Genomic DNA, 13,275 nt, shown 5'->3' on the forward strand with positions numbered 1-13,275 from the left:
AGTACGACTCCTCAACGGTAGCTCACGAGGGATGGGGGTAAGAAGGAATTAAGAGGATAGGATTAAAGGTATAGAGATTAAGAGAGGGAAAGAGAGAGCATGGCGCAGAGACAGCGAAATCCAGAAGCAAGGAGAATATAGGAAAGATGGACACGGTCGCAGGAGTCCGAGGACGGGCACCACTCAGCGAGAGCTCTTGCCGGCGGCAGGAGATGGCGTAGGGCGAGCCAGTCGGCCAGAGCTGCGCTGTCGTCGGAGATCGCGGAGGCACAACCGGTCGGCACGAAATCCAGAGAGCGCGTCCGAACAATCTGTTTCCTTTGTACATTTATTCAATGTTAAGATGGTGACCACGATGGCTTCGTGTGCTCCTCATTAAAATGGGCGCTGCCACATTTTGTCCCCCGTACTTCAAATCGGTTGCCAGTACGCCTTTCAATGTGAACGCGAGGCAACCAACTGCAAACCTCTCGCATACACGCGCCGCTCACCGATAGTTGTGAACACGGTTCCGCAGTAGAACATGGCGCCCCAGAAGGTCCACAGCTGGCGCTCGGCGTCCGTGGTTACGCCGGCCTGGCAGAGAGAACGCATCTGCATCTCGTACTCGTGCAGCCGCCGCCGAGCCAGCCGCCGCCACCGGTGCTCGTCAGTCGTCCCGCAGCTCCGGCGTAGCTCATCCATGAGGAGCCGACGCACCTGAAGCAGTTATGGCGCTGCAGCATTCGTATCCGAGACACGATGCTCAAATCCAAATGGGTCGTAGGAAGGAAGGAACGCGAATTGACTCAGCAAAGGTTTACTTAATCGACCACTGATCATTCGAGATTATCTTGGCGCTGTAACGTATGACATTTTGATACGCCGAAATTCTAATTACGGCTCAGTAAAACACATAGAACTTTCATATAAATTAACCTGTATGTTACTTTTTTATTTTCACTATTTTAACATAATAAATAATAAGTAAAAATTTGGCACACACATCACTTTAGTCTTGACAAATACAGGTAAGGTCCTGATTTTCTTTATTGGGAAGGTTTGTTGGGGAAATACAAGCTTGAAGCATGATTCGGTGTATTCATTACGACTAGCTCCCCAGCCAAGATGAACAAATATCTATTTACAACTGAAATTGATAAATGGATACATTTACAGTGCGCTTTTTTAAACGTGACTGTTTTCTTATTTCATATTAGTTTACAGGAAAAGTTGTTATGAGATCGCAACAGGGACTGCTTTGGCGCCGCAGTTGTCCGCCGCCGCCTCCGGCGTACCACTATCACTTGAAAAAAAATTTCAAAAAAATACTGAGATTAGACCTATATTCGAACCCGGGTCCTCTCCGCTACAGCCTATAGTCTTCTATTACAGAGCCATGCAGGTTTTTTGCTTTATTGCTTATTCTCTGACACTATGTACATAAAAAATTACCTAAAGATCACGAAAAAAAAATAGTGGCAGCTCGAAACTCTGTTGCAAAAAAGTCACCAGGACGGCGCGCGACATGCAGCACAGCCGCAGCACAGCAACAGCACAGCCGCAGCGAAAGCTGGAAGAGCGACATTGCAAAGCCTTCTTTCAACACTTTTTGGGTAACTGCTACAAGCACACTTGCAGGGTACCCACTACGCCATAAATAATCACACGTTTTGTGTGGAATGGAGACATTCATTATGCCATTCTTCGTCATTCTGCGAAGAAGCGTGGTACCCACTAAGTACTTGCAAATAATTTCGCGCAGTTTTTGGTGTTGTGGCTGACGAAGATGAAAAATTATGCCTGAAGCTTTTGTAATGGATTCGAAAATTCGACGAACGACTCGATATACATGGTTGTTTTTTTTTGCTGTTCTAAAACGCTTTATTACTGATAAATGCACGATTCCATTCCTCACATCAAGCCTGCCTATAGGGTCAGTTTGCAACGAAGTTTCAACCTACAACGTGGCTCTGTGGTAAAATACCGGGCTGGCACACAGGGTATCCGGATTTGAATCCCATTGTGTCCGTGACGTTTTTCTTAGTTTCCTTTTCCTATTTCGTGTCATAATGGTTGCAGATATTGGCGGCAGCGGTGGTGGACAACTATACGGTGGACGCGACCCTTGCGGTGATCTCATAGCAGCTTTCACTGTAAAGGATCCTGAAAAACACTAATGTCGGGAATAAATCATGTTAGCATATGTATGGTAGAATGGTAAAGTAACAACCAATCGGCGCACATTGGCAATTCTGTTTGCAGGCGTCACGCAATACCAACTGCGTAACGACTGGGTTGCTGAACATTTTCGACCCATTACAAAAGGCTCAGCCGAAATTCTTCATCGGCCAGCCACGGTGGTCTATATAATGGCTAAGGTACTCGGCTGCTGGCCCGCAGGTCACGAGATCGAATGGCGGCTGCGGCGGCTGTATTTTCGATGGAGACGAAAATGCTGTAAGCCCGTGTGCTCAGATTTGGGTACACGTTTAAAAACCCCCAGGTGGTCGAAATTTCTGGAGCCCTCCACTGCGGCGTCTCTTATAATGATATGGTGGTTTTGGACGTCAAACCTTGCATATCAATCAGTGAACCAAAATTTTTTATTGTCATCAGCAAGTGTACAGGATTTCAATGTTTGAATGGCGACCTTAACTTTGATACCACAATAGTTCCTCTCATTAGGCACTGCAAGACTCGCACGACACAAACACTCCCAAACATTGGCTGAATACTATACCAACACAAACTGCCTCAAATACTCTTATTTCCCTATTGCCATTAAAAAATGCAATGAATTAGCTAAAATGATCATTGATTGCAAGTCCGTACACACTTTTGTAACATCGTTGTAATGGCACCACAATGACGTAGTTGCCATTTTGTTGTCGTTTTCCTCTTAGAAATTATACTTTACTGAGCAGTGTTGTTATCCGAACAGTATATATCAATCGTTTAATTTTTTACCTTTTGATTTCATTCTTTTTTTTTTGAAACGCGAATTGTAGATTGCATCGTAATAGTGTGCTCATTTTATTGTACTTAACTGTATAGGCAGCGTGTTTTTTTTTTGCTTATGTGTACGTATCTTGAGATGCTGATAAGTGTGCGCAGAACTCTCATTTTTCACTGTTCAAGTTGTTACGCTTTTTTGTGCCGTTCTTTTTTCTCACTTTTTTCTCATTTATTTTTTATTTCTCTATTATTGGGGTTACATGATTACATTGTAATACTACCCTTAATGTACTCTTAAATGTACTGGTTGTGGCTGAATTTGTCTTTTTCCCCCGTTCATATTTTATTGCACGTATTTGCAAATGCGCATTATCGTGCAAAATATTGACACTTTTTTTTTTACTGTTCCAGCTGTTGTGGCCATCTGCGGAAGATTTTGTATAGTTCATGCAGCAGTGTCGAGGTAGTCTTGTCCTAACAAGTTTTCAGTGTGATATTCAATTTTTGTTATCTTTTTTATAACTTCTTTGTGTGACACTTCAACACGTGATCCTCCTGTAATGATTTCGAATGGGATAGGCAGTATTGTTAAATAAAACAATAAAATAAAATAAATAATATCTCTCAACTGCGTAGCGGCTACGGCGTCTTCGCGGTTCTGCAGACGTTATAAATAATGACGCAGTGGGTGCCTGCAAGAGTACCTGTATTAAGTCTCATAAGACTCTACAACTGGTTCTAGATATACAACTCTTCCAGCTTTCGTTGCGATTGTGCTGTGCTTTCCGGGTAGGCATTGCATTTTTTCTTTTTGTTTCCTTTGTTGTGATGACAACGGAGATAGTTCCAGCTCTCTTCATCTTACTAATAAATGTGGCACGTGTTTATCTTAATTATTTGTCTAATTCCTTTTCATTGATTCAACTCCAACCAGCAATTAATAAGTTTATTTCTATATCAACACATTGAGCCTGTTTTTATTAACATTCATTTCTGTTTTGATTAGTGCCTATAATTTCTAGTCATGTAGAGTAATTATTTAATTTTAAGTAAATACTGAAATTACACCAGAAAGCATTTGATCAATTGATCATTTCCAGCTTACAATTGTTGAAGCGCAGGTAAATCAATTCCAACGAAATGGCCTTCATTTGCTCACCTGGCGGAGACCCGTCTTTGCGCGTGCTTCGTAAGGCCCTTCAAGGTAGCGGAACGCAAGGGCGCCGAGCATTGCATAGGCGGCCAACAGGACGAGCAGGAGCACATGTGTGAACCACCGCTGGGAGACGGCGTGGAGGCGCTGGGCCAGGCGTACGCCCAACGACCGTCGGGCCGACAGCGTCATCACGTGCATCGGGCTCACCACCACCAATGGCACTGGCTCCCGCGCAGGCCTCTCACCGTCCGCGCCGACCATGGCTACAAGGCGCCAACGACTACCACCGGGGCGGCCTGCGTCTGTGCCAACAGCAGTACAACACTGTCGGCGCTGCAGCATTTGGCACGCTGAAAGTGCGATTCGAGATCCGCCGTTGGTCGCCGGCAGTGGTGTTAGAGGTAGGCGGACTTATACGGGGATATGAAGCACAGTTTAAACCGAGTTTAAGGTTATTCAGATTTCCACAGGACATCGTCTTAAACACAAGTGTTGGGACTATCAATGTTATAACTTCGCAAAACTTTTGCGAAGTTCACTTGCCGTAAGCAGTACTGTCCTCGTTGGATATCGCACAATCATTGGCTTAAGCTGCGTGTTATATATGCATAATGTAACGAGCGGTCCAGTTAAGCTGCGGTGATTTTTTTATTGTTGTTGCTGTGTGGAAGTACGAATTGTGTAGCAGTGCTAGGTCCATCACAAAAGTTATACACGATCTTTTAAATAAGGAGCGAGCTAGACCAGAGAGCCGATGAGCCTTTTCTTTTTTTTTCCGTCACAGTGAGCGAAAGCGCGAGATAGAGCGAGAGAAAAAAAAAAGGTGGCAACTGACGAAAGAAAACAGTGTGTCCCATTAACCGAACGGTAATAGGCATTCGGGCAAGTCGCAGAGTCTCGGACCTGCCAGAAAGAGTGTGCTTTGGGCACCCTCGCTTTCGCTGGGGCGCCTCGAGGCGCTCTATATAGAGAAAGTGATGTCAGTCACTCTAGCGGGATAATAGAAGAACTGAAAAAAACAGACTTAAGTGATTACTATAACTCATTTACTTCAACGGGCTTCTAGAGCTAAGCCCTCATCCATCGAAGTACACGTTCTTCGTGGACAGTACGTCACAGAGTGCGGCCTTTTGTGGTTTCCGAAAGACATGCACGGTGGCCACCACGATCGCATTCCGAGTAAGGCTCAACAGCTCGCACAAATTACTAAGCTCTATTTCGCGCGAGATCGTACTGCATGGTCGACGTGCCCCGTAGTAATGCGCATAATTCCGAGGGTTCACAAGTTCGAGTCATGTTGACGGATTAATTTTCGTTTTACGAACACTTGTTTCTATACTCAATGCGTGTTTTCTATACAATGGTTAATATGTAGCACAACTGTCTAGGCTGTTAGGTATAATGTGTTATGTACTTAGAACCAGAGACGGACACATATGTCTCGGGTCCTAATCTGCGACCATACGCACGCCGTAGTACCTCCCACGTCATGGATCTGCCATTCTTGACTGTCTACGCCTTATAGTAGCGTCCACACTCATAGAAAGAAAGAAGGGGGCCATAAAGGCTCGTTTTTTTCCTTGTTGTCATGCACAACCATACTGAGGACTAACAGACAGTAAACTAAAGTATAAGAAACCTTATTTGTAGTAGTTGTGATGCAAGTGCGAACAAATTAAAGCGGACTAAAAAACAATTTGCCGCCAGCAGGTACAAAACCTACAACATTCATATAACGAGTGCAATGCTCTGTAATTAGTGGCGGGCGTCCTTACGTATAATTTATGGCATACACATGTGCATTTAAACCTGCGAGTGTCAGTCAGTGTTGATTATAGCGATTGTAATATGACGCAAATTGATGCCAGCCACTGAAAAAAGAAAATTCTCACCGTATAGCCACTCTACAAGCACCATCGTCTAACACTATCGCACCCGGATTAAGTGCAGAAATATATCCGAGAATAGGGCACACCAGAACGACCCACGCTGTAGGTCAATCGTATGCATAATCAGACGCGTTATTTGAAGGTTGCATGCAGGTACGGTCCCTGCCGGTTTTCGTCCGCTTTAATTACTTCACACTCACATCATAATTTCCACCAATAACGTCCCCTATATTTTATTTGGATGGATCGTCTTTTAGTTTACATTGAAGTTATTCCCATTCATTGCCACCTGACCATGCTATATTGCAGGCACGCAACACCGTCTTAGTGCTCCTTGGGTTAATCTCCATGTGTTTGCAGTGCCTTTCTTTCTGCCTTCGTATGCGCAAAAATCTCTCTGTGTTGGACAGTGATGGCTGTGCACGGAGCTTACACTTATTCTCAGGTTGTAACCTTCTGCAGTATATGGAATGGGTGTAATGCAATATATAGGAACAGAACCGAAAGTTGGGCTAGTTGGATATGCATGGTATAACTATCAGTTAAAGCGCACGAAAAACAGACATGAAGAGGGGACAAGCGCTTATATATAGGAAGTTCATAGAAGTATATAGGAAATATATAGGAAATTCAGGATAGTTGTGAAGACGCTTACTGTTTTCATTCGGAGTGGCAGAGGCAGGCGCCGGCTAGCTGGGCAACGATGATGTCGCCCACGCACATGTCCGCAACGCCGTCGCGGAACGCCGCTCTCTTCGTGGCGCGCCAATACCGTTGCCCGGAGCTCGGGCCACGCGCTCTGGCGTGCGCAATATTTAGCGGCACCCGGGCGGCTGCACGCAAGATGGTCGGCCTCAGCTTCCTCATCGGAGGCCCCCCCTCCGGGGTGCCACGAAAGCCCGGGTTCCGCCTCGGGTGACTTCGAGCATCACGGCAAACGAAAACAAACAACGGGACATGCGAACGCGGTTACTCATCTGGACGCCACACGCGGGCTCAGACTCTCATATTGGGCGCTTCTAATAGCACTGTTAATAGCGATCTTTAGATCGGCGACAGTGCCTCCAACATAAATATACACTTGGAACCTCTGATAGGGCTCCCAGGTGAGCTCCGACATTGTTCACTCCACTCGAGACGTTCTCGATTAGGGAGATTAGAAAGGAGCCCGAGCTTGCGTGTGGGATCCAATATAAGTATTGATTCCTTTGTATTCTGTTATTAGCCTTGACACAGTGGCAGCCACTCAATCAATTTTAAATAAATATATATTGCTAGCTGTAGAATGGTCAAACGTACATATCAATACAGTTTCCAGAAATGAATGAATGAATGAATGAATGAATTAGTAACGCATTTATTGCGAAATTGTAGTTAAAGAGACGACTGGGTGGGTTGCTATTCCGGGACTCCGTTGGGTTGTGCTGCACTCTCCGGGATCTCAGAAGATTTAGTGTCTGCAGTTTAGTTGCAATAATAGATATGTAGACACCCTAAAGTGCCACTTTCAAAGCAACACATGTTAATATTACGCTATATCTTATGATGATACCATAAACATTCTAGGGAGACATATGTAGGTGTATTAACGGGACAAAGAAAAAGTGCACACACAAAATATCTATTATTTTAGGTATGTTCCGATAGGCGCAATACTTCAAATTTAGTTTTATAAAAGTTCGCATACACAAAAATAGTTAAAATTTGAAAAATAAGCTAGTTTACTTCATAAGTGAGGGGGATACCAACTAAATAATTCACGAAGTAAAGTACTGCTAAGTTTGACTCACAATTTTTATTTAAGACTTCAAGTTGCTCTTAAAGGCAGGCCAATAAATACATGTGCCCGCTTGTATTTGCACGTTGCTCATAAATAAAAAAAATAAAAATACAATCATTTTTTGAGAATATGCGAGCTGCTGCTCAGTATTTTTGTCCGAGCTTCCTGCTCAACAAGTAACAAGAGTCACGTTACAGTTTTTCCGACGTGCGCTGAAGTATTGCACGGGAAGTTTATTGAAATACATATTTGTCCGAGAATCCGATTTTTATGTGCATGTTGTTTGAAATATGCGACAAACCTGTTTTTACGCGATGGGCATCTTCTTGCAGCGTCAGAAGAGTCAGACCCGATATGAACGTTTCGACATTCGCCTTCTCCGAGAGTAATATTATTTGTGTATAAAAAAACGTGCGATGCAAATTGTTCAGGCGCTGAGGGGCACCGATTCGAGAATGCGAGTCGTGTATATTGAGATACGTGCAATATTCGTTATTTATGAACAAAGGTGACACGTAATGAATTTAGCTTCTGTGACACTTATGACATCAGCTGCGTTATAGTGTACCGGAGGATATTCTGTGTGTCAGAAACACGAACCACCCAAGAAATTTAAGGCGTATGATGGAGTCTGTTAACTTAAAAATAGCATGAGATTTATAACACTAATTTTTATTTTTAGAGTTGGTGTTTTTGATAGCACTAAACATTCCATACTTTGATGGATTTTCTTTCATTGGCGTACGTTGAAGGAAGAAGCAGCATTTTCGTATTTGTGACAACGGGTGGAAACCTTCTGATGAAGCGAAAATATACTCAACTACTGAAGACTGTGCAAACTACACCCTTCAACCAAACTTGTTTTCTTCGACGCGAGATAGTAAAACTTTTGTGTAATTATGTGCATCAGGTACTATTTTATTGGCGATCATGTAAACGGCTCAATGCATTGCTTTTTAAAAATGTAACTTGAAAAGCTTTTGTATGAAAATTGAACACTTTTCCGCCGCTTGCCACTAAAGCCATTACACCGTGGAAAACTTTGCTGCCTATATATGCTCGTGCTTTATCCGCGTGCTAGTATTTGTTTGATGCCACTGCACACATGACTAGCCTGGATGCTTCTTCAGGCTGCCTTAGCACCTCGACAGACGGCAAATCTTGCAATTGATATGCGGGGTTTACCATCACAAATCCACCATATGATTATGAGAGATGCCGTAATGGAGGGCTTCGGAAATTTCAACCACATGGGGTTCTTTAACGTGCACCCAGGTCTGAGCACATGGGCATTTTCCCTTCCATCAAAAATGCAGCAGCCACAGCCGGGATTCGATCCCGCAACCTGCGGGTCAGCAGCTGAGCACCTATAGCCGCTAGACTATACCGCGGCGGGGCGGCAAATGTTGCGAAGAAAAACGTTTCTAATTCCGAGATTCCGAATGCCAGGTGTCCTACAGGAGAGCTGCACCAGAGCTTGGTGACCGATCTCTCGGGGAGGCTGAGAAAGGCTGTTTATACTTGTTTTATTTTTAAAAGTCCGGACGCTCGTATGTACTACACGCCCCTATCTTTCCCGGCATGCACTATTCAGAAATGGTGTCTCGAGTGTTTCACTCAACGCGGCACAACCGCGGACGGTAGCGTTAGCTGATGGCTGGAAAGCGTGGTGTATAGGAAGGTGCATCGAAGCACCTTCCGGGGCGTTTTTCCTCAGCTCGAGCCAAGGCGGCTACGACCGTCTCGTGTGTCATCACTTCGGTGCTACATAGCAGCGGGCCACTATAGCTCCGCAGAGTGGCGCGAGTCAAAACAAACGGGGACGAGTGGGCAGACAGAAATTGCCGGTGAGATAAAATTAAGCGGCGTCCGCAGTCGTCAAGCTGGCGAGCATCTTGGAGACAGGCGCTAGCTGCTCCTCCAGCCGGCTGACGTCAGTCTCAGCCACGGCCACCCAAGTGGTGGTCCGCTTGCTGATTAGTTTCTCCTGGCTTCCTATGATCTTCTTGATAAGTGTCATAGAAAAATAATCAGTCACCAAAACTGTTGGCAATTCACTGAAAGTTCCGAGCATGTTATGTGCTCACAAAATTTCAGCCTTGAAGACGGCAAGCTGAGCTTATCGAAACGCAGTCTCCAGCGGCACCACGTGTTCAAACATTTTTCGTGCACGTGGAACTGTTACTCATCTGCAGGAGTATCGTGACTTGTTCCGATTAGAATGTAAACTACCGCCAAAATAAGTGGAAGAGTACTCCTGCTGCTTTGGTTGGGATCCACGTGACTTAGACACCATGTAGGTGAGTTATAAACTCTGAAAGAGTCTAGTGCTTTAGGATGCCAACGTATAAAGTGCCACGATAGAAGTTCCTGAACCGAAGACCATTTGCAGTCACAGTGTTCAGTGGCACTATCTGACAGTCACACTGTGAGTGTGCTTTACCAAGTGATAAGCCCCGTAATGAAGCCAGGTGCCGGGTAGCATTTATTTTACGCGTCACTCCAGAGCTACCACTCTACTCTTTCGAGGCGAGAACTCCATGGAGACGACGGTCTTCTTTGTCAGGCGTTGACACATCTATGTGAGGTAGCCGAAAACTATAAAACATGGAAATATGTTACGGAGATTGCACATCGGCGAGGCGCGTGACATGACAGAATAAAAGCACGCTGTTGTTTGAGACTTCCTCGAAACTTTTTTTGCCATATGGTATGTCCCATTATCACTGATGAACTGCAATAGAACTCCTTTTGCGCTAAAAAAATCATGCAAGAATGTTTGTCTGGCTCACCTGGTCGAAATTAGATATACAGATAGACGAGATGGCAACTTTGACTACCCCCCCCCCCCCTAAAAAACCGTAACAAACGTGGATTTTTGTTATAGTAAGCAGCAGTAATATTTCATTTTTGATTTCTTTAGACAAGAGGATTTTCAAATACAAAGCGATTATTACATAATCTAAGTTTTCTGGTGCCAACTTACAAACGGGAGCCACCGCCGTGGTCTGTGAGCTCGGTTGCGGACCTGAAAAACATGAGTTCGATCACGGCCGGCCACGCCGGTCGCATTTCGATAGAGACACCTGTACTGTGTGAAGTCAGTATAAGCACGCCAAAGAAAACTAGGTGGTATGAATGATCCAAAACCCTCCACTACACGTACGTCTTTAGGACGTTGAGAATATCTTTAGGACATTGGAGCTCCTTAACCAACTACCGTGTCCCGCTCCCAACTTTCTGTCATTTATACGACTCGGCGTTTCAGGTGAATGCGACCAAATTTTTTTTATAAATAAAGAAAGTGAGATAAAATATTGCCCTTGAATAGCTCTTACTACCACAGCTATACACCTGAAAATGACTGTACGAAGTAATTAGACAAACACTTGTACATATTAGACTAACTAACCCTGAAACTGAAGAATTGAACCGCTTGTCTCCACTGGAAGAGCTTAAGCGCATCATTCCATGGAGCTCATAACCATTCCAGATATGTGCAAAGTAGAGGCTGTTAATTTCTACAACACAGTGAATTTTGCTAAACTTCACGCAGGAAGAAGAAACTCCAACGCTTTAGTGTCAAACGTCCCACAATTACTTGACACCTAGGTGTGACGTACGACGAGTGGGCGTGAGGTCTTTTTCAAACAGAGATACGGCTACTTTCACAATGCTCGCCGGAGAGAGATGTGTCGCCAGTCACGTGAACAAAGGATGGCAATCGTCGGCAGTACAGTTTCGATTTTTTTTTCATCGAAGTTGACTGAAATTCACCTGGCTGTAAAAAATAACATCCTCTTTATTACTGAATTTCTTGGAATGCTTACAAGCTCCTATAGAATAGCACGCTCCACTCATTCCAGGATTACTCGTCAAATTACTACCTCTGACATATCTCTCTCTTTTGTAAAAGCCATCACGGGTAAGTTATTTATTTGTGTGACTATTCTAAGGAAAATTAGCGAACGTTTTGCGTGACGTCTTGTATTTCCACAGTCGCACAGCCGCTGAAACTGCGCAGACTGTCGACACGTTTCGATCGTCAGTTCAGCAGCATATTCGGACTGCACTCTTCAGCCAACTTGTCAGCGCACCCCTACACAGTGTTCCTTTTTAGAGCTGCATCGGTCGTGAGAGTGGGAGAAAGGGGAACGGTCGGCGATTCGCTGCACCTGCGCAGGCGGCGCCATTTCACACCAGGCCGCTTGCGGCGCGAGTCTCGCTCGGTTCCCGCGGAGAGGAAGGAGAACAACGCGTACAAAGGGAACGGCAACGTTTTGCGTTGTGTAAACTACAACCGGCACAGGGGCGACGACAACGACGTATATATACTTCCTCAGATCGCGCGCGTCCCCGCTGGGAGTTGGAAGAGTATACGGAGCTGCCACCAGCTTTTTTTTCTATCTGAATACGTGTTTTCTTCCATTTACGCTTTCTCTTTTTTCTACTTTCTTTTTTTTTACCGGGTCTCTCGGGCTCACTTTTATACTTGCGGCGGCGGCCACTGGGCTTTCTTTACGAGTCGGGCTTTTCGGACTGGGCGGCGCGCGCGCGCGTTCAACCTGGGCCGCGGCCGTAAACTTTACAGGCGCGCACGCGCTCTCGCCGGATGGGACCGTCGTCCTCCCCGGGAACTGTGCTTGGCTTATGGCTACTATGGCGCAGCGTGGCTGCTTCGGGGTTATTGTCTCGCCAAGTGCTTGCCTGCCGACGCAAGACGGCAGGCAAGAGACGCAGTCTTCGACTGCGCAGTCTCGACTTGAGGGCTTGCCTCTGCTGCATGCGCGGAACAGGCAGTTCAGTCCTGGCGAACCAGCTGTTACGGCCTTGTCGGGCTTCTAGTTCACGTCTCGCTCCGTCCGCTTGTTTCGACGGTCCCATGCTAGTAATTACAATTCGGTTAGCAGCGGTGGTGGAAATAAACTAGACCGAGCTCTTCTCGCGAGAAACCGAAAAACGCAAGATTTTTTTATATGCAAGAAAAAACCATTTTTCACTCGCTAATGCCACTGGTTAACCCACCACATGGCTTTCTTGATATATAATACACGTGGGAATGCCTCTACGCCATGCTATTAATTTTTAAATCTAGCACATATATAAGAACTTGTGAACTTTTTTTCCTCTGGCATGGGTACAATCACAAGGTTTTCTTACTCAGTGGCATTTTTTTGTGACACTCATTGATTATAGGTAGCCACTTGGAACGTTGCCACTTAAACGACCTCGAGCACCAGGCGTAAGGACACACGACCTAAACACAGTGCGTAAGAATATATCCGCTTCCATGGCTCAACTTTAGCCTTTGCATCGTTCACAGATTAGCTGCACACACAAAATAGCCCCCGTGTACGCACTCGTTTGCGTTGACGGTTATGCACAGCCATGACCAGACAACGCAGAGGAAGGGACGCTCTCTCTCTTCCTTCTATGAGCGTAACTGGTCATGTGATGCACACCATTGTGCTCGCCGGAAGATTGCCCGCTGCAAGTCACCACCCTTTTTGGCT

At 45.2% G+C, this 13,275-nt stretch overlaps 1 protein-coding gene across 2 annotated transcripts in view; it reads right to left on the reverse strand.

The window, feature by feature from the left end:
- The window catches only part of LOC142774955 (TWiK family of potassium channels protein 7-like), a 74,758-nt gene extending 64,193 nt beyond the window's left edge, over positions 1 to 10,565 (reverse strand). The window contains exons 1-3 of one of the 2 annotated variants that reach the window (XM_075876095.1): positions 6,638 to 10,565; positions 4,097 to 4,395; positions 492 to 699 (exon numbers count right to left, since the gene is read on the reverse strand). In XM_075876095.1, the coding sequence (XP_075732210.1) occupies positions 492 to 699; positions 4,097 to 4,354 (466 nt within the window). In that variant the 5' untranslated portion in view covers positions 4,355 to 4,395; positions 6,638 to 10,565. Of the gene's footprint in view, positions 1 to 491; positions 700 to 4,096 lie in introns of both variants that reach the window. The other variant, XM_075876094.1, reaches the window with a different exon arrangement.
- Positions 10,566 to 13,275: the final 2,710 nt, after the last annotated feature.

This window comes from Rhipicephalus microplus, chromosome X (assembly GCF_043290135.1).
Source record: "Rhipicephalus microplus isolate Deutch F79 chromosome X, USDA_Rmic, whole genome shotgun sequence".
Classification (NCBI taxonomy): Eukaryota; Metazoa; Arthropoda; class Arachnida; order Ixodida; family Ixodidae; genus Rhipicephalus; species Rhipicephalus microplus.